The sequence below is a fragment of the Argopecten irradians genome, chromosome 14 (assembly GCF_041381155.1).
Source record: "Argopecten irradians isolate NY chromosome 14, Ai_NY, whole genome shotgun sequence".
Classification (NCBI taxonomy): domain Eukaryota; kingdom Metazoa; phylum Mollusca; class Bivalvia; order Pectinida; family Pectinidae; genus Argopecten; species Argopecten irradians.
The window spans coordinates 16,646,801-16,667,884 of NC_091147.1; the positions used below are offsets into that span (position 1 = coordinate 16,646,801).

The 21,084-nt window shown below is 36.6% G+C and overlaps 4 protein-coding genes across 4 annotated transcripts; all 4 read left to right on the forward strand.

The window, feature by feature from the left end:
- Positions 1-222: 222 nt before the first annotated feature.
- Positions 223-7,407, forward strand: LOC138307883 (protein IWS1 homolog). The gene is made up of 4 exons (XM_069248802.1): positions 223-605; positions 788-2,229; positions 3,978-4,103; positions 4,717-7,407. Exons 2-4 carry the CDS (start codon positions 1,386-1,388, stop codon positions 5,568-5,570), a joined length of 1,824 nt encoding a protein of 607 aa, XP_069104903.1. The 5' UTR covers positions 223-605; positions 788-1,385; the 3' UTR covers positions 5,571-7,407.
- Positions 7,408-9,526: 2,119 nt separating this feature from the next.
- On the forward strand, positions 9,527-16,670 carry LOC138307057 (enolase-phosphatase E1-like). The gene is made up of 4 exons (XM_069247683.1): positions 9,527-9,684; positions 10,073-11,877; positions 15,716-15,844; positions 16,141-16,670. The coding sequence occupies exons 2-4, from the start codon at positions 10,158-10,160 to the stop codon at positions 16,668-16,670; spliced, it is 2,379 nt and encodes a 792-aa protein (XP_069103784.1). The 5' UTR covers positions 9,527-9,684; positions 10,073-10,157.
- A 31-nt stretch (positions 16,671-16,701) lies between these two features.
- On the forward strand, positions 16,702-17,145 carry LOC138307058 (apolipoprotein A-IV-like). The gene has a single exon (XM_069247684.1). The coding sequence runs from the start codon at positions 16,702-16,704 to the stop codon at positions 17,143-17,145; it is 444 nt and encodes a 147-aa protein (XP_069103785.1).
- Positions 17,146-17,216: 71 nt separating this feature from the next.
- LOC138307059 (apolipoprotein A-IV-like) lies at positions 17,217-17,726 on the forward strand. The gene has a single exon (XM_069247685.1). It carries the CDS (start codon positions 17,217-17,219, stop codon positions 17,724-17,726), a length of 510 nt encoding a protein of 169 aa, XP_069103786.1.
- The last annotated feature ends 3,358 nt before the right edge of the window (positions 17,727-21,084 follow it).

Below are 21,084 nucleotides of genomic sequence, written 5' to 3' on the forward strand. Positions count from 1 at the left end.
CTTTAGTAATATATAAAACTTACTTTGTTATGTCTCATAATTGTTTTGCTACGTTTTTCTTTTTTCTCTTTTATGAGCTAAACAATTTTACCAATAAAATTTTCGCAGAATCCATGTGATAGTAAAACTAGAGTTTTAAAACACATTCACCTAAGCGTGATTACCTATGGCATTGACAGGTTTATAATTAGAACAACCGAGCGATAGGTTACGCACTATAGAGACGGGGTAGAATACATAAATAAGTCAGATGTTACCTAATGTCTAAGTATATGTATACAGCATTGTTGAACCGGGGGTCTTTTTAACAGTTTAGTGTATTTTTAACAATACTATACCAGTGACACGTGTACTGGGGTTTTACCAGACATATTAATAATGTGAGGCAATGCTAGGGAACTGTTGAAACCAGTCAAACCGGGTATAGGGTTCAGATATAATCGTTTACTAAAAAGGACAGTTGTTATACCTAAAGCGCCCCTCGGGAAATCCCGTGACGTAGTATTGAAAATTTCCATTTCCACATTATGTATACATATGTCATGAGCATGCAGTCTTCATAATAACACAGAATTCTACATCAAGGACTAGACCGGTAATACCAGGTACGTTTTATCACATTTCGGGTGCATGGTCGACAATATTGTTAACACAGAATGGAAAACCATGCCATTAAAATCTGTATTGCAGGATATTCCTTTACAAATCGAAATTGTGTCAACTTTCGATTGTGATATTATTGAATTACTGTCTTTGTTTATAATGATATTGTAATTTTTAATTGTAGGATCCATTTATTATCAAGGAAGCAGACAAGACAAATATGTAATTTACATTGGTTGAAGAGATAGCCAACAAATATCTATAATTACTGTGTCAGAACACAGTAATGGCCGCCAATTCATCTCATTTCAAAATGGAATCTAGGCAGATATTTTCAAAGAACACAATTAAAAAAAACGTTGATGCTGTAGGAGAGGAGAGGATAAACGCATTGACCTTAACACGACCAGATGTAACTAATGAAGATACCAACAATGAATCGCAACAATACGTCGAACAACAAGATAGGAATAATGAAATGCTACAAGACGTTATTCAGCGAAACCTGATTAACGAAACGCCGTCAGGCGTGGAACAGCGTGATGCCAGTGCTGAAAAGCTGTCAGATGTCGAAGAACGTAATACCAATGATGAAACGCCGTCAGACATCGCACATTGTGATCCCAATAATGAAACACCACCAGACGTCGAAGAGCGTAATATCAAAGATGAAACGCCGTCAGACGTCGCACATTGTGATCCCAATGATGAAACGCCATCAGAAGTCAAACAGCGTGATACAAACGATGAAACGGCGTTAGGCGTGGAACAGCCTGATCCTAATGATGTCGAACAGTGCGATACCAACGATGAAACACCGTCAGACGTCGCACATTGTGATCCCAATAATGAAACACCACCAGAAGTCGAAGAGCGTAATATCAAAAATGAAAAGCACGTCAGGCTCGGTACAGCATGATCTAAATAAACAAACACCATCAGATGTCGAACAGCGTGATACAAACGATGAAACGACGTCAGGCGTGTTACAGCGTGATACCAGTGCTGAAACGCCCTCAGACGTCGCACAGCGTGATACCAACGATAAAACGCCGTCAGGCGTGGAACAGCGTGATACCAGTGCTGAAACGCCATCAGATGTCGAACAGTGCGATACCAACGATGAAACGCCGTCAGACGTCGCACATTGTGATCCCAATAATGAAACACCACCAGAAGTCGAAGAGCGTAATATTAAAGATGAAACGCCGTCAGGCGTGGAACAGCGTAATCCTGATGACGAAACACCATCAGATGTCGAACACCGCGATACCAACAATGAAACGCCATTAGACATCGTACATTCTGAACCCACAAATGAAACACCACCAGATGTCGAAGAGCGTAATATCGAAGATGAAACGCCGTCAGGCGTGGAACAGCGTGATCCTAATGTTGAAACGCCACCACACGGCGAACAACGTGATACCGATGATGAAACGCCATTAGACGTTGTACAGAGTAATACCAATGATGAAACGCTATTAGATGTCGAACAGCGTGATTCCAATATAGAAACGCCATCGGATGTCGAACAGCCATCTCGTTCAGATACCAACGAAGATAATGACGGTAGTGCTGCCTTAAATCAGGCTTTGGTAGTACAGGACAATGGAAACCGACAACGTAAGTATACTTTTCTGTATGACATTGATATATTAAGGTCATTCATATTAATAAATATATTAGGTCTCTGATATAAGGTCTCTAGACTTATAGGCCTTCTAGAACTTCACAAGAAGTCATTTGAAGATTTTAGGATTTTTGTCTCCTTTGATCTTAAATAAATGTCAAGGTCAATCATATTAACAAGCTTTGTGGACATTTGTTTCAGCATGCTACAGGCCTATTATTAGGCCTCTAGGCCTTCCAGAAGTTCACAAGAAGTTATTTGAAAATTTTAGGATTTTTGGACCATGTGACCTTGAATAAAGGTCATTCATATTAACAAACTCGGTAGCCATTTATGTCGGCATGCTACAGACCTAATATTAGGTCTCTGGGCCTTCTAGAACTTGAGAAGAAGATTTTTTTAATCAGTTTTTCGAACTTTCGAGTTTTGCACTTTTGAACTTATTGCCAACCAGAAGGTGACGTTTTACGTTAGTAATTTGCACTATAATTGATTCTACATACCATATCCAAAACACACAGAAATTAGACAAGCCGTTAACGAGATATTAACATAAGTTTAAAACCGGAAGTGAGGTCATAGCGGCCATATTTGATTTTTGACCAACATAAAAATGCTGCTGTCACACCTTCAACGCATGCCCTATAATATGGAGACAAGCTCTTTGTCATACCTCTTAGCATTTCGGAGATCCTTTGTATACTACTTTCAGTGCAGAAGAATGATAAAAAAACAGAACCAAAACAATAGGTGTTTTCAACCAAATGTAAAAAGCCCTAAATGTATCATTATATAATATTCATGTGCCATGCTTGCACTTTTAACAGATATGAAAATGATCAATTCGAAAACACGTTACATTTTTGTTGTTTTGCCATCCAAACGGTTTACTAGATTTTTTTGTTACTGTCACCTAGAAGAAAGTGCTAATAGTGTTTATGGCTTCATAAACTCAAACGATATTGAGAATACTGCTTAAATATTCAAATATAAGCAATCCTAAGGCTGTCAAATTATAATCAAAGCACATTGGGTTTTACTAATAAGTTAGCAAATAAAACCTGTATAATCCATTGACTTGGCTCTATCGGCCAAACATGCTGGCCCTGTGACATCCGACATAGACTTAACATTGTACTACAAAAGAGTTGCATGGTGTGCGTATCTTCGCTGGCGGGTACTAAAACTGATAGCAATGGTATTTTTTTGTGGTAAGCTATTGAAAGCTATTAGTTTTGAATGCTGTGAAAATCATTCAAAGGTACGGACAAACATATTAGATGTTTGTTAAGCATTTGCAAAAACACATAATTTATGCATTGTAATAGTTATTGTTTTTATGCTTTCAATATGTTTAGATGATGAAAATGAAGAAGTCGCTTTATAATTACTAATATCATCGTAAATATGTGAAATGAATTGGTAGATCACATTTCAGACTTTTTATTTGACCTTGTGTAGTCTTTATATTGCATTGTAGACGTAAATATTATGATATTTGACACTCCTGACAAAATTCTCTTTGAAATTATATGTACTTATAAAATTAAAACCTATCCATTGTAAGTATTATAATTCTCAAAATATTGGTAACGTTTGGTGCTAATAACATATTAAAAGCTCTTTTGATTCTCGAGTATGAAAAATACGGCAACTATAACTTTAAAGCATTACTGACAAATATAAATCTTCATACGATTCGTGAGTATTATGTAAGTATACCTTTCCTATTGGTTTCTAGTTCAGCCGGCTGTTCCTATTTTCTTACAACAAATGACCCAGAATATGCGATCCTCTGTCCAGATGAATGTTGTAGTGAACGAGACCACAGTGGTTGGAAACAAGAACACAGTCGTCCAAGACAATGGTGAGCCACTATAGATCATAACAGAATGGAAGAGATTATATATTATCTGTAATTCATTCCACAACAGCACATTTAAAAAGGCATAACGGGCTTAAAATGACGTTCTAGCAATACTTTAGATGTGTGTCAAGGGGATCCCTTGTGTCCATTATTTTATTTTATTTTTTAAATTATTACTGCAAATGAAAGAGCCTTCACTCTTTTTTATACCCATTTATAATTTACTACCTAGTTTGACTACAAACAGATTTTTCAAGCAAAACAAATATCTAAATTTTTCACGGATAAAAGTTATGGTTTTGGATTTGCTCCAGATACTGCATGTTATCGATTTTGTCCATAATTTGAAATCATTTTGAAACATACCATATGTGTAATTTTTAAAAAGATGAAATCCGTGAAAAAAGTTTTTCAAAAGGTGACACGTAGCCGGTAATATGTTTCTAAGAAGTCCAAATTTATCCTAGGCGACTATTAATTAAAAATTGTCCATAGGTAAATGTACCCTAATGAAGCAACTTAAACGTTCTCAAGTCACACTTTTTTCGTAGCACTTTAATGGTATTTTCCAGATATAACATGAACTAAATCATAATCATTGTTTCTCTTTTAGCTGAAGAAATATCCGAAATTCGCGACTCCATCAAAGCGTCCGGAGAGAAAATGACTGAAGAGCACAAGGAACAGACGAGGACTCATGGACAGGAGATAAAAGCCTCAGAGGAAAGAGTAACCGGTGTTATCAGAGACGAAGGAGAAGACATCAGAACTACCGTCACCAGTACAAGTAATGATGTATCTGCATTGACGAGGAATAAACACGACGATTTAGAAGTACATCTGGCAAAACTAAAGCACCAAAATGTAGAGTTATATCTAGAGAGCACGGAACACGCCACGGCCCAATCTGAAGAAGTTCAAAAGAAACTGGAAAGTTCGTTCCGTTTTACAACTGAAAAGAACGCACGGGAAGTGTCCGGATTGAAATCTGAAGTGCGAGATATCGAGGAACGCTTGCAAGGTACGATTGATACAAAGACTTCATATTTGCAGGAGATGCAGAAAGATTTGGTCGATATCAAAAAATGTATGGGCCATCTTACAGCTGAATTACAGAATTCAGAGAAGAAAACAACTGGTGGTATGGAATCTATCATTGATTTATTATCAACGAGTCAAGCAGCAAACATCGAAAAACAAACTGAGACATTTCAAAAAACTGTGACGTCTAAATTATCGGTTATCCAGAAAAGCTTCGAACTACACCAACAAACCACGTCCAGACATCTAGAAATTCTAGCTGGAGAGATGCAGGACCTCAAAATCAAAATGGGGGGTTTAGAATCCGATATCTTTAAATTGGAAGAGACTGTCCAGAAAAGAATAAAAGTACGCCTTAACAAAACTTTAAGAAAACTAGGGAAACTTGGGAAACAAATTCGGTCCCTTGAAACCAAAATGGATTAACAGATCGAAAACCTTGAAACAAAAATGGAGGAACAGATCGAAAACCTCGAAACCAAAATGGAGCAAGGAATGGAGGATCTAGAAACCGAAATAGAGCAAAGAATGACAGATTTAGAAATCAAAATCATGAGCCTAGAATCAGATATTATTAAATCTAAAGAGACCATTCTCAACGTCGTTGGTAATCGTGCGAATCAGCTATTCAATGCCATACAAAACATATAGATCTAAGACAAAATGAATATATAATGAGGCTTTTAGAAAGATGTTTACTATCGGATATGATACATTGGCTTCTTGGATGTTTTTAAACATAGTATGAAGTGAGAGTTTGCTAAAGATTCACCACAAGTGAATTTAAAAAGGCAGAACAGTTCATAACTTGACTAATACAATAAACATCACATTTGAAGTGCGATCCATTTCCTCGTGTGATCAGCAAATCTTTGACAGTCCCATGAATGATATACCTGTATTTGACATTTGACAGGTGCTGCTGTGGTTAAGATGTCCATATAAGATGACATTTTATCAAAAGTTCACTTACGATGGTTTTTATGCGACTACTCCATCTTTTCTTCAACCTCTAAACGTCCTTAAATGAACTGATGTTAATTAGGCGTTAAACAAATCAAAAGCAAATTGACTTTTGACCATGTGTATTCCCTACATCCATGCTATACAAATGTATGTCTCCAGTATAACCCAAATACATAACAATGTCAGACGAATCCTTACAGAAGAAAATGTTTTAGTATACTGTACATTCTGTTACCAACGACTCATTCTTGTAATGATTCTCTTTCTTTATAACACCTTTCTTTCACAGCCGTTAAGTTATATATGTCATTACCGGGCGAAAATTTTGACATGTTATTTTTACTTTAGTAATCATTTGAAAACCATCAGATTTTGTGAATTAAGGTGGCAGTCTCAAATTCCCCAAAATCATGAGACTACATTCTTAAGCTGTAAAAATCATGCAAATGGACAGACACATATGTATGATGCCTTACAAACACATTGAATATGCAGTCAAGCTGCTTCTTCACACTGTTACCATGTTGATGTATTGTGTATAGAAAATGATGTTTCCCAATGTATAGTGTAGAATTAATGCAATGAATTCCAATTCCGTAATCATCTGACAGTGTCTAGATGTTATCCAAGAAACCCATTCAAAAGAAAGCACTCAGCTTCATTAAAGCCCTGTATGGCGAAAGAGGATTACAAGATGTGGTGTTGTTTATTACAGTAGATATGTAACACAAATAATAGATGTATTGTGGTTTGATGGTTCTAGAACCATGCAGCTTGGTTGAGTATAAACAATGCGGGTTTTTAAGTAGGAACCTAGAAATTATCAAAAATCAGCCATATGATAAAATCATATTGATGTGAGGTCAGGATGTTGTAGTCCGCTATACCTGCCTTTATTATTAGGATTTTTAATTTATTATGCAAAAAAAATAAAACCTAATAATATAGTCAGGTTTAGCGGACTAACGATCTAAGGATGTTGTAACGCTATGCTTTGTAATAAAACCATTTGATGTTATACTGACCACATTAAGTGCTATCAGACCTGATGAGGATTGTGTCACAGTGAAAATGACTAAACATGACCTAGTTCAACCTTTTAGAAACATGCAACTAGAATCAAGAGAGTTATAAATGTGAAATGGTTATAACATGTTTCTCCTCTGACCAATTATTCGTCACGGTACTAAAACTTCTGAGGCATTGTACAGTTAGTCCCAGCGTAACCACTGTTCCATGTTTCTATTAATGCTGGGTTTTTTTTTTTTTTTTTTTTTTTTGTAAATTTACTTTTATTGACATCAGACATAATCTACTCTTTTCTATCCTCAATATTCTACTTTGTTTATGAAATTTATATGAGGTAATATAGTTTATCCTATTTCTGTCATATTTTTGTCTATATCGGGATGGTCGCCATCTTCATGACCTCATGACGGATCTTAATATTTGTCTAAACAAATTAACCTGTTGATTCATTACCATGGTGGAAACCTGTTTTGTCCTTATCGTCTGATAGAAAATCACATCGCCCATTAATCTTTGCATATACAGTAAATTTTAACTTTAATAACATTTTTATTAACAATGATTACTTTTTTGGCAGGCATCTTGGATTGTTATCAACATTGTTCTTTAGGAAATATTTCTAATACAGCAGAAATCTCGATACCTCCTCTGTTACATTTGATGTTCTAATAACAAAGTTATTTCAGTTTTTAATTGTTGGTCCGAATTCAATATGGCGGTCATCTGGATGACGTAATGACCGATATATTTTTAAATAGGAACTTAAGAGCCGATTGATTCTGTTTTTTATAATGGAAACTATTTGAGGTATTATTTTCCACCACAAACGTTCGCTTTTTCTTTCTACGTGTAATTGTCTCAATACGGTTATTGTATTTGTATACTATTGCCATTTTGGTGGCCATCAAGAATTTGTTGGTTCTGTTTTGTTTTCAACTATTTGTCGAAAATGTTAGCATTTCTATTATCATTTGATTCTCAATTTGTAACTTACTTTTGTGCAATAAATACAAAAATGTATGCCAATTTTCGCCTTTGGACAAAATTTTCCATTTCTGCCATCTTGACGAAGTCATAACCGGAAGTTACTTTTATATACGGTTTATGATCATTTAAGGAATTTTCTGGGAGGCTTCAGCCTCTCTAATTTTCTATTGATTCATCATAGTTTCTTGGTAACACCATTTGTATATATATACAAGTATACACAGTTCATAGACATTTAAATAGTATCACTGATTTACTATGTAATATATGCATTAAACTTATGTAAAAAAAATATTGTTATTGTGATCTTTTCCATTTTTTGCAACCCCTTTGACGAAATAAGTAAAACAAAGTCGTTGAAATGTATTTCCTGAAGTGTGAAATAGCATTCATGTTGTGTTCGATATAAAGGAAATTCGCCATATTGATAATAATAATTCGAAAACGGTATAAAACTGAGACATAGTTTACAGAATAAGTTGTTATTATCCGGAAAGTATTGATAAATGGTTGACTCACTTATGATATGTCACAAAAGCCAGAACGCGATAATTTAAAACCCTGAAATAGCATTTACTCCCTTTTTACTGAAATCAGGGACATTTTATCCCGCGTAAGTCACCGGTTAAACAGCCTTTTTGAACTATACCATAAGACTATGCGGATATGAACGGTAGGAATATGGTACCCGAGGTTTACAAAGTGTAGTAAAACCTGAGGCTTGCCGAGACCAATCTTGAGAAAACCATCCTAGTTTCTGTACACAAAAAAAAATCAAAATTTTATCGAGAAAGTAGTAGTTAACGCCCTGATGTCACGAGGATGTATTGTTTGAGTAGTCATGTAATAATAACTGATCATGAATGAATTACATGTCAGTATTACACCCGCAGAAAGTATGAGAGAAAATGTGCTCCTTCACATTTCTTTTTCTCCAGCAAATTAATTTCCTCTGCGATCAAAGATGTCCGATACCGAAGGTATCATTTTTTATGTTTTCAAGCGTCTGCCTATTTATCAGTTTATCACATTAAGTTGACAATGGCAATGTAATGCTGCACATTATTCCTTCTTTTTTTTTCTTCGGTCGATATAAGGGTTGAGTTTATTAATAGAACTTTCGCAGAATCCAGGTAAAAGTGAAACTAGGTTTCTAAAAAGCACACCCAATGTAAACGTGAATAGCTAGGTTAAAATTAGAACAACCAATGACAATACAAGGAATATTACTGACTATATCCACATTTAAATTCACAAACTCTTGTTAAGTCAGCTGTTACCATATGTCTATTAATATGTCATTGTTATGATGATACAGATGAACATGTATGTATAGGGTTTACCTGAATGCTGTACCTGCGAGTCGAAAAAAAACTATGAAGGAGTATCAGGTATGCCTGATGTATGCTTTTCATTGGATGACTTTATTTTCATTTAAAATTAAGAGCCTCTCAGAACATTCCATGTCATCATAGTGAAAATTTCCATGTCCTCATTAGATACATATGAGACACTCGTGGTAAATACACCAATTTTAACATCAAGGGACAAGATCCAGGTAAGATTTGAAAATATTACCTTGAAGTAAGGGACACGATTGATTTGCCTCCTTGACAGTATGATAACTTACGGCTACAGTATAGTGTAAGCAGGAGCTACTTTATATACATAACGGGTAGTATAAATGTTGAAAGTCTATTATATAAATGGTATGTAGACCGTAATACAAATAATTGTTGTTTTTTGTGGGTTTTTTTTTTTTGGGGGGGGGGGGTGATTCTACTATTTTTTTCATTTCTGAACTTGAAAATTCACACATTTCAGTTTGATATACAAATTGATTTAAAGTTAAGTTGATGATTACTTTGTGAGGAAAATATACGCATGTAGCAAAATAATTACATGTGTAGGTCCGCTAACTGCAATATGAATTATGTTAATTTCAGTTCCTACATTACTAAGCAAACGGATACGGCCCCGTATATCAACACGCTAACTATATCATAAAGGAATACTGTCCAGGGAACGGTAATGGCAAGTCAATCGCCTGATTTAAATCTCAACGCATCCGCTGTGATGTTGCCAGAAAACAGTACAAATAAAGATGATGTTTTAGAAGACGTCCTGGCCGAAAGACGTGCCGATCAACGGGACACCAAAAGTGAAACACCTTTAGGCGTCACTCATCAGGGCGCCAATAATGAAACAACTTTAGGCATCACTCAACAGGGCGCCAATAGTGAAACACCTTTGGGTGTCACTCAACAGGGCGCCAATAGTGAAACACCTTTGGGTGTCGCTCAGCAGGGCGCCAATAGTGAAATACCTTTAGGCATCACTCAACAGGGCGCCAATAGTGAAACACCTTTGGGTGTCACTCAACAGGGCGCCAATAGTGAAACACCTTTGGGTGTCACTCAGCAGGGCGACAATAGTGAAACACCTTTAGGCGTCAATCAACAGGGTGAAAATAGTGAAACACCTTTGGGTGTCACTCAACAGGGCGACAATAGTGAAATACCTTTAGGCGTCAATCAACAGGGTGAAAATAGTGAAACACCTTTGGGTGTCACTCAGCAGGGCGACAATAGTGAAATACCTTTAGGCGTCAATCAACAGGGTGAAAATAGTGAAACACCTTTGGGTGTCACTCAGCAGGGAGCCAATAGTGAAATATCTTTAGGCGTCACTCAACAGGGTGAAAATAGTGAAACACCTTTGGGTGTCACTCAGCAGGGCGCCAATAGTGAAATACCTTTAGGCGTCACTCAACAGGGCGATAATAGTGAAACACCTTTGGGTGTCACTCAGCAGGGCGACAATAGTGAAACACCTTTGGGCGTCACTCAGCAGGGCGACAATAGTGAAACACCCTTGGGCGTCACTCAACAGGGCGCCAATAATGAAACACCTTTGGGTGTCACTCAGCAGGGCGCCAATAATGAAACAACTTTAGGCATCACTCAACAGGGCGCCAATAGTGAAACACCTTTGGGTGTCACTCAACAGGGCGCCAATAGTGAAACACATTTGGGTGTCGCTCAGCAGTGCGCCAATAGTGAAATACCTTTAGGCATCACTCAACAGGGTGCCAATAGTGAAACACCTTTGGGTGTCACTCAACAGGGCGCCAATAGTGAAACACCTTTGGGTGTCACTCAGCAGGGCGACAATAGTGAAACACCTTTAGGCGTCAATCAACAGGGTGAAAATAGTGAAACACCTTTGGGTGTCACTCAACAGGGCGACAATAGTGAAATACCTTTAGGCGTCAATCAACAGGGTGAAAATAGTGAAACACCTTTGGGTGTCACTCAGCAGGGCGACAATAGTGAAATACCTTTAGGCGTCAATCAACAGGGTGAAAATAGTGAAACACCTTTGGGTGTCACTCAGCAGGGAGCCAATAGTGAAATATCTTTAGGCGTCACTCAACAGGGTGAAAATAGTGAAACACCTTTGGGTGTCACTCAGCAGGGCGCCAATAGTGAAATACCTTTAGGCGTCACTCAACAGGGCGATAATAGTGAAACACCTTTGGGTGTCACTCAGCAGGGCGACAATAGTGAAACACCTTTGGGCGTCACTCAGCAGGGCGACAATAGTGAAACACCTTTGGGCGTCACTCAGCAGGGCGACAATAGTGAAACACCTTTGGGCGTCACTCAACAGGGCGCCAATAATGAAACAACTTTAGGCGTCACTCACCAGGACCATGCTCTGGTTGTACCGAAACACAGAGACGGACAACGTAAGTATTTGTATTTACTATTATATACAGTATATCATCCATTGTCTGTACAACATACATTCAACTAAGTAGGGTTAATTATAAGACCTTAGGGTCGGGTGAGCTATTTACATGTTATGTATGCTATTCAGGGAATCCATTTTAAATCATAGGTTATAGAATGTCAGTTCAGAAAATCAACTGAAACATTAAAGAAGGTCACAGAGATCTAGTTAAGCATTTGTTCTATTTTAACATTTAAAACTTTATTTTGCTGTAAAAATCATTTTTCAGCTTGCGGTTGGTGTGTGGCATTGCATGTAGACATCACCTGCTTAAGTTGATTACAATATATTCAATTCAATTGATGGACTGTCTACTAGTCACCGTAAAAGGCGACTAAATTTGGTATCTTAATCTCGCTGTTACCTACATCAAAATGCTTTTGTTTTTCAACCACATGATAACTTGAAAGAGGTATGGTCATTCTCCCCTTGCCACAACCTAGGCCGCGCACAGCTCTAGCCCGACCTAATAATACACTACAGGTAAAATGTCTCGTGACGTAATACGGATTTCCCGGGTCCAAAATAGAATATCATGTCATGTTTCATTGTTCGCATATAAACAACAAATGCAGCAGCATGATATTCGTAAAGTATAGTAATACTGTAATTAGATGATCTAAATATGTGCGACATTAATTGTAATTCATACCACCTACTTCATATAGTACATACATATTGCCGATTATCTATTTCCACGTTTACTTTAGATTACCGTACAGCCGATTATTTTCACGAACCAAATTTTTCGCGATTTGACCTAAAAATGAAAAAAGAATGATATGTTAGGCCAGACCAAATAAATCAGTTGTTATTCGGGAACTGAGGTAAAAAATGACGAGCGAGCATGCGATAATTTTTTTACTATTATTTTTAATTTTTTAGATTTTCAGAGGCGAAGAGATCTAATTGCCATGCGAGCGTTATTTTTTTCTTTACTCTTTAAACATTTCATAATATTTTGATATAATAGTTTCAGATTAAACTGAGCCCTTCTTGTTCATATCATATTTTAATCAAGATGTGAATAAAATACAGGGCTAGCCCTGGGTCATAACTTTGATTCGCCAGTATTGAAAACTTTAATATCAAAACCAAATAATAATGGATTCTTTTGCGGATAGTCACGATTTGCATACGACGTCCGCCATTTCAAAAACAATCACTTTAACGTCGTATATGAAGTGCGCACATATTTATGACGTAATATTTAATGAACCGATGTCAACAGACGGCCAGTTCGTGAGCCGTTGACAGAGGTGAATGTGGGGACCGCAATGAACTCTGGGAGAATTTGACATTCAAGGAGTTCAAAGTGCAAAATGGCGGCCATTACGATTACAAAGTTTTTACCTTCCATCAGATAAGGCCTAGTAAATAAGTAGACGTTCTGGCAGTAAGCCATCGATATTTCTCGTGTGCTTTTTTCCCTTTAATGCATGATATTTCACTTCTGTACAGTATTTCCTTTTTTAATGGTGACCTAAATTTTTGTATACTGTCTCGTGATCAGTTCAATCAGTCAAATGATCATAGTATCACTGGAAATGATTTTTTTTTGCGATTTCATGATTATCAACGATGGCCTAGTGTTAAAGATGTCTCGACATATTACCACAAGTCTTCCAACGCTGAGATTTTTTCCCTATTATTGAAGTGCCCGTTTGAAATCCCGAACATTGATACTACCTATAAATGATACAAGGAAGGAAATCAATACCAACATCCATCTATTTGCAATACAAAGAACTTTATAAGATTCCTACATGTTTGTCTTTCCATCATTCACCAATATCGCTCTCATTTTAGAGACTAGGGTTCTCGACCCCTGGCACATAACACTTGGTCGCGAGCTCAAATTCTAAGTGGGGCAGTTGCCAGGAACTGGCCGCTGGTCTGTAGTTTCTCCGGATACTCCGGTTTTCTCCACTATCTAAACCTGACGTTTTGTTTAATGGCCATGGCTGTTCACACGACAGAAACAAACCAACCAATAATCAAATCAAACCAATGACAACACATTCTCAAACTATAACTCTGTTTTATTAAATGTTATTTGATCTATGGTTAAGCAATAACCAATTACTGCAATGTTTGTTTGTTTCTTTGTTTGATTAATTAACGTCCTGTTAACAGCTATGGTCATGTAAGGATGGCCTCCCATGTATGTGGTGTGTTGCGTGTATGTTGTGCGAGGTGTGTGTTTTGGGAGGCTGCGGTATATTCCTGTTGTGTCTTCTTGTATAGTGGAACTGTTGCCCTTTTTATAGTGCTATATCACTGAAGCCTGCCGCCGAAGACACCAAGCAACACACCTCACCCGGTCACATTATACTGCAATGATTTCGAATGGCTACGCCTGTGAAAATGAAGTCTAGTTGCTCAAGCTTTGTCGACAGCTCGTCATTGTTCTTTGTTTATAAATGAGTCACTAAGTGCCAAAGTAAGTCCGCTTCTGTTTTATAATTTGTACGATTCGCAAATAGAAACACCGGTGTGTGTTCGAATTAAACATCTTTGTCTCGCAAGCGATCCTAATCAATATGCTGTAGGGTTTTGAGGTGATCTGACTCGAAATGGGTTTTTTTTTAATTAACTAAAAATATTTTATCCCTAACAATCTTTTTATCAAATTAAAAATTTACAATTTTTATTTTAATTCCTATTCGTCTATGTTTTAACCTGATCTTTTATATGCAATCATTAGATATGTCCTTTGGATCTATTACACGATTTGTAGTTTGGCCCTAAATGACCTTAGTTGTCGATGGGCCGTAAAACTGAAACAAACAAACAAACTTTTCGCCTCGAATTGAACGTTCGCTCCGCTAAAAATGCCCTTGGTATTGTTCCTTGGTTGAGACACGCAACAATATAGGCAAACATCTTTGTATCGAATGATAATTTGTAAATGAATCTTCACTACATGGCAATTCCTACAACCATGGCATCAATTACAACAAGTAACCAAACGCATTAATAATCATTTGGCCAGCCAAACAAAGTAAACAGATTATTTACAACCATGTTTGATACCAACAACATGGCAGGTGACCGATTATAAATGTTACCATTCTAGATGTTCCTATGATGGTAGTAGAAAGCATGGTAGCAAAATGTGGTTGTTTCTGCCATTGGTTCTTACTTGGCATAAACATATTGTAGAGAAAGGTTGGCATGTTGGCCCGTTGTCAGTATAATGTGTCTGGATGGCGTGTTTTTCGGTCTCTCTGGCGGCATATTTCAGTGGGATAGCACTATAAAAGGGCAAGAATTCCACTAGTACATAGAGATACAACATGGGACAAAGAAGTAATTCCAACCGTGTGGACAATTTCGAGGCGATCTTCCCCTTTATCAAGACACACAAAACGAACACGATTACATAATGAGCTACGAACAGTAATATGGGACAATGAAAATAGACAAATATTAAGCAGTACGATAGAGCGCAAGGGTATAAGAGATGAGATACAACACTAATATACCACAGCCTCCCAAAACATACAGATATTTACACATTTGATACAGGTGAGGTCGTGCTATAAAACCAGCTTAGTTATTAATTATAGAACGTTAAACCAACCAATCAGTGATTCCTTTAATGGAACAAATATCAAATTTATTAGTGCCAATATGATTCGTATTCGTATAAATATATATTAATGTGTTGGATGTCAAATTGTAGTTAAGGCCTTTAGGCCTCTTATTTTTTATCAAATGTAAGTAAATACCAATGTATGACTATCGGTAGCCATGTAAGTAAATACCAATGTATGACTATCGGTTTTTAGACGAGATGCTTGGTTCTGTTTACTTACAACAAATTATCCAGAATGTGCAACCTCATGTCAAGCAGCTGAATGTTACAGTCCACAAGACCAAGATGGTTGGAAAGGATAACACAGTCATCCAAAACAACGGTAAGAACCATAAAACGTAACAGATAGAGGAATTCCAATTAGTTTTAGCGCCATAGCGCAATGGTGTCAGAGAGAGAGAGAGAGAGAGAGAGAAGCGAAGGAGAGAGAAAGCAGTTAGCGCAATGGTGTCAGAGAGAGAGAGAGAGAGAGAGAGAAGCGAAGGAGAGAGAAAGCAGTTAAATTACCCATCATTGCGGATGACATTGGTTAACTGAATTAATTTTGTTATATAAAACTGACTTCATACAACACATGATATTTTCTATCGAAATGCTATTGCCCTGTACTTGTTTTAGATGAAGAAATTCTGGACTCCATCGAAGCGTCCGGGGTCAAAATGACTAAGGAACACGAGGATCAGACGAAGACTCTCAGACAGGAGATCAAAAGCTCGGGGGAGAAATTAACCGGGGACCTAACAGTTGTTATCAAAGATGAGGGGGGAAACATTAAAGATGAGATTACCAGTACCGCCCAAAACGTACAAGAATTAACAAAACGAAAGCACGAGGATTCAGAAATGCAAACGGCAAAACTGAAGGACCATGTTACAGGGTTACAGCGCGAAAACATTGACGAAGCCCAGAAACAATTCCTGTGTCAACAAGAGGTGCTAGAAGAAGATTATCTTGCAATTAAAGCTGATTTGGATGATCTTAAAGAAGAATTACGAAATTCAAAAAAGGATGTACAACGTGTGCAGAGATCTGTCGATCAATACCAAGCCAAATTTGAAAAACAAACAAATATCTTATCAGCAGGTGATTTCTGCATTAATGGAAATCCGGACAAGGCATCAACCTATCAAATAAACAATATAAGATGAACAGATGCAGAACATAGGTTACTAATAACAGATGGGCAGTCTAAAATCAGATGGAGAACATAAAGAACCTAACAATGAAATAAGAGAACAGATGCAGAACATTGAAACTAAGATGGAGGAACAAACACAGAACATTGAAACTAAGATGGAGGAACAAATACAGAACATTGAAACTAAGATGGAGGAACAAATACAGAACATTGAAACTAAGATGGAGGAACAAATACAGAACATTGAAACTAAGATGGAGGAACAAATACAGAACATTGAAACTAAGATGGAGGAACAAACACAGAACATTGAAACTAAGATGGAGGAACAAATACAGAACATTGAAACTAAGATGGAGGAACAAATACAGAACATTGAAACTAAGATGGAGGAACAAATACAGAACATTGAAACTAAGATGGAGGAACAAATACAGAACATTGAAACTAAGATGGAGGAACAAATACAGAACATTGAAACTTAAAATGGGAGAACAAAACAGAACATTGAAACTAAGATGGAAAAAAACAGACAACACAGAACATTGAAACTAAAATGGGAGAACAGATGCAGAACATTGAAACTAAGATGGAGGAACAAAACAGAACATTGAAACTAAAATGGGAGGAACAAATACAGAACATTGAAACTAAAATGGAGGAACAAACACAGAACATTGAAACTAAGATGGAGGAACAAACACAGAACATTGAAACTAAAATGGGAGAACAGATGCAGAACATTGAAACTAAGATGGAGGAACAAACACAGAACATTGAAACTAAAATGGGAGAACAGATGCAGAACATTGAAACTAAGATGGAGGAACAAATACAGAACATTGAAACTAAGATGGAGGAACAAATACAGAACATTGAAACTAAGATGGAGGAACAAATACAGAACATTGAAACTAAAATGGAGGAACAAACACAGAACATTGAAACCAAATTAGAGGTACAGATGCAGAACCTTTCCGCCAAAATGAAAGAAATCTTGATTTTAAAGGGGACCGTTTATAACGTGCTTAGACATGTGAAACGTCGAAGGTCGTCCAATAAATGACAGTTTCTGTTGTTTTAATGGCTTTTTGACAAATACGAAAAAATATGGCATGATACAATTTGTGTAACGATACACATTTTGGAGCCGCGGTGCCCGAGTGGTTAAGATGTCCCGACATCTTGTTACTCTCATAGAAGATCTTTTTGCGAAGGCATATGTTTTAATCCTCAATCCCATAAAATACGAAACTTTAATTCTTTTTGGACTTATTGAAAAACCAAAGTTTGTTAATTTTCACTTTGTCAACTTTATGTTGGCTGTCGCTAGGTTCTGTATCTTTAAGCGACGTAATTTAAGTATGTGTGGTGAAGGTTTCGTAGATATTAAGTCTTTCTTTAAATTTACACTAAAGAGCTATACAAAATACAGTTTTTCTTATTATCTGTCAAATCTGAACGCTCAATTAGTTACAAAATATTTTGAAAATCTTAATCCTTTTGTGAGTGTAGTGGGGTCTGAACTAAATGTAATTCTGTGATAACTTTTGTTTTTATTTGCGTAATTAGTTTAATTTTAATGTAAGAGAGGGGAGATTGTATATTCATTTGTTTCTATTTAACTAATCATATTCCTTATATATATTTCGTTCCAGCTATATTCTGACAAATCTTTGCTGCTGTGATGATTACATTGTTTCAATTTCAATGGAATGACAGTGTGTGCATGTGGATATACTTACAAAGAATTTACATGCAATATGTGTGTATTTTGTTTTGAATGTTTAAATGTATGTTACATATTCTTATGTATAAATTGATTATTGAATAAAATCATTTTTTGGAAAAAAAAGAAGATGTCCCGACATATTACCACAAGCCTCCGACCTATGGGATGCGGGTTCGAATCCCATGTTTGGCAATTGGTCGGTGGTTTTTCTCCGGTAACTCCGGCTTTCCTCCACCAACAAACCCGACACGTCCCTACATGACCCTGACTGTTAATAGGACGTTAAACTAATAAAACCAAACATATATTTACCTTAACCATGCATGGTGTAATTTTGTAACTATACTGTAAATCAGCATGGAGATGATTTTCTTAGTGAGTTACTGTGAATCATTCGTTATTGCTTATATAATATTTCGAGTCTTCTTTATTTTGAAGATACTCGCGAATATATAAATTCGTTATAAAGATTCTAACTGACGATCGTGCGTATTATATATACATGTCCTAGTTTACAATTATTCGCGAAATATTTTAATTTGCGTTCGAGCTCTCTCGAAAAATGGCCCGAAAAAAATTGTATCTAACGAAACTAAAGTGGTTGACAGTCCAAGGGGCCGCACTGGCCGAGAGGTCGATATGTATTCGTGTGTAACACTCCGTCTCTAGATCTGGGTCGTTGTCTAATGTGGTTGCTTTGCCAGGTACTTCTCTCCGGGTACCCCGGCTTTCCTCCATTATCTAAACCTGAACTAACAAAAACAATAGAATGCTCTTAGAGGGTTTTCATTCTGTTTTATTCTTCAAAATATTACAGTATATTACAATACCGCAGTGTATGGATAAATTTTTGAGACTGTAGATTAATATGTACAGTCAAACCAGTCTATAAAAACCACCTTAGGGACAAAGACCGTTTTTTGCTATAGCCAAGTGGTCTTTATATGCAGGTCAAACTATGTTGGTCATTTGGGACCCTAAAACGTCCTTATTAACCAACCAGGTGGTCTCTATATGAAATGAAGAGACGTAAGGTACGAAAACAACTGTTATCGTTCCTTCGGAACAAAATGTTAACACGACAACTTTTAACTATCAACCCGCTTATAACCGCGATTTGAGTAATAAGGAAATCCAACGATATATTTTGCTGAAATTTTGAATGTAAGCTAATCACGGCGTGATCTATCGATTGATATAATCACCTTAGCTGTGAAAATTCAAAACGACGAGATATTTTAGTGTAAAACCCCAAAAATCGGCATTTTGACCACTGATTTCACTGATAACTTCTGTTTAAAAGTCCTTGTAATTCTGAACAAAACGGTATTTCTTACTTTTGGAAATGTTATATACAACGGCCACAATACAGCCATGAATAATGGTGGTATTTCGCAGGTTCTCGGTAAATTTCCACAACAGACGAGATATTTCGGGGTCCCAGGCGCCTTCCTTCGGAGCTATTCTGAACGATTGGACCGGCAAATGTACCATTTAAAAATGAGTGATATTTTTGAAATTTTCTGTAGAAGTGACTAAACATTATAAAATGAGTAAATAATGTATGCACTAATCATCAAATTTATGTTACAAAATAAGCCCAAAAAGTGCAACAGTGAAATGAATCTGTTTGTACTGTCTCGAACGCACAAAATCATGGCGCAGACTATCGCGCCCCCTATGAGGAATGTGTATTGTTTGTATCCGGTTGAGTAAAAACGTTGAAGCCGCCTTGATGTTCAAGTTAAATCCGGCATTATCAGGTAAGTAATTGTTCATTTTACTTGTTATAGACATCAATATCATTATCGGTGGATATTAGTATTATCAAATATATTTGATTGTTTTTGTAGGCCTGCAAATATAACCTTAGGTACTGTTTACAGTCTGTTTATGATCACCATCGCGAGTGACTGTCTGACAACAGAACCATGCATGTGTTCTAAATCGTGGCTTAACAGCACGTAAACTGACAACTGTACCGCCTTTGAGGCAGATGCCGATTGGATATATGTATCTCCTAATATATTGTTTGAGCATATGATTAAATTGCTAGTAGTTAAACCATAAAGTCATGCACATATCGTAACGTAAGCTTAGCTTCGTTACATGTCATTTCGGTACATGCGGAATTCTTTTCGGTATCATAAATTGAACATGGCGAAATGACTTTCAGAAGGTACCGAAATGACTTGAAGTAGTCTGACTATCAGACAACTAAAGAAAACAAACCAGAAAAAAAATGGTAACAATGTACATTGTAGTTTGACAATTGATATGATCAACATTGTTAGATACATTTGTATGTACTGCAGTTTTACATGACACATAATAATTGCTTAGGCTTAAGTTACTGTACAGACTGGGTGGGTGAGGTCAATAATGTTAAAGCCACACTATATACGTAAATATCAACAAAAATTCAAGTTAAATTTGAGTCTGATATTGTTAGTATTTGTAGATTTAGTTGAAATTAAGATATATTAAAGCATATTTATAGCTTTCTTTTAATAACTTTGGTACAGCAGTTGTTGAAAGTCGATACATGTAAACATGCCTTCATTTTAAACTGGTCACCATAGAAGTTACGATTATTGCCGAACGGAAGTCGGAAAGATCATGACCCGTTTTCGGAAGAGTTCGGACAGACGTTCCGTAGTTACGGTAGTCACATGACGTTCTCGGCAACCAC

Coding starts and splice junctions, on each gene's coding strand:
- LOC138307883 (XM_069248802.1), top strand. CDS start 1,386: ATGATGTCGAACAGTGCGATACCAACGATGAAACACCGTCAGACGTCG. Junction 2,230..3,977: donor GGACAATGGAAACCGACAAC/GTAAGTATACTT, acceptor ATTGGTTTCTAG/TTCAGCCGGCTGTTCCTATT. Junction 4,104..4,716: donor CACAGTCGTCCAAGACAATG/GTGAGCCACTAT, acceptor TTTCTCTTTTAG/CTGAAGAAATATCCGAAATT.
- LOC138307058 (XM_069247684.1), top strand. CDS start 16,702: ATGGGCAGTCTAAAATCAGATGGAGAACATAAAGAACCTAACAATGAA.
- LOC138307057 (XM_069247683.1), top strand. CDS start 10,158: ATGGCAAGTCAATCGCCTGATTTAAATCTCAACGCATCCGCTGTGATG. Junction 11,878..15,715: donor GAAACACAGAGACGGACAAC/GTAAGTATTTGT, acceptor ATCGGTTTTTAG/ACGAGATGCTTGGTTCTGTT. Junction 15,845..16,140: donor CACAGTCATCCAAAACAACG/GTAAGAACCATA, acceptor TACTTGTTTTAG/ATGAAGAAATTCTGGACTCC.
- LOC138307059 (XM_069247685.1), top strand. CDS start 17,217: ATGGGAGAACAGATGCAGAACATTGAAACTAAGATGGAGGAACAAAAC.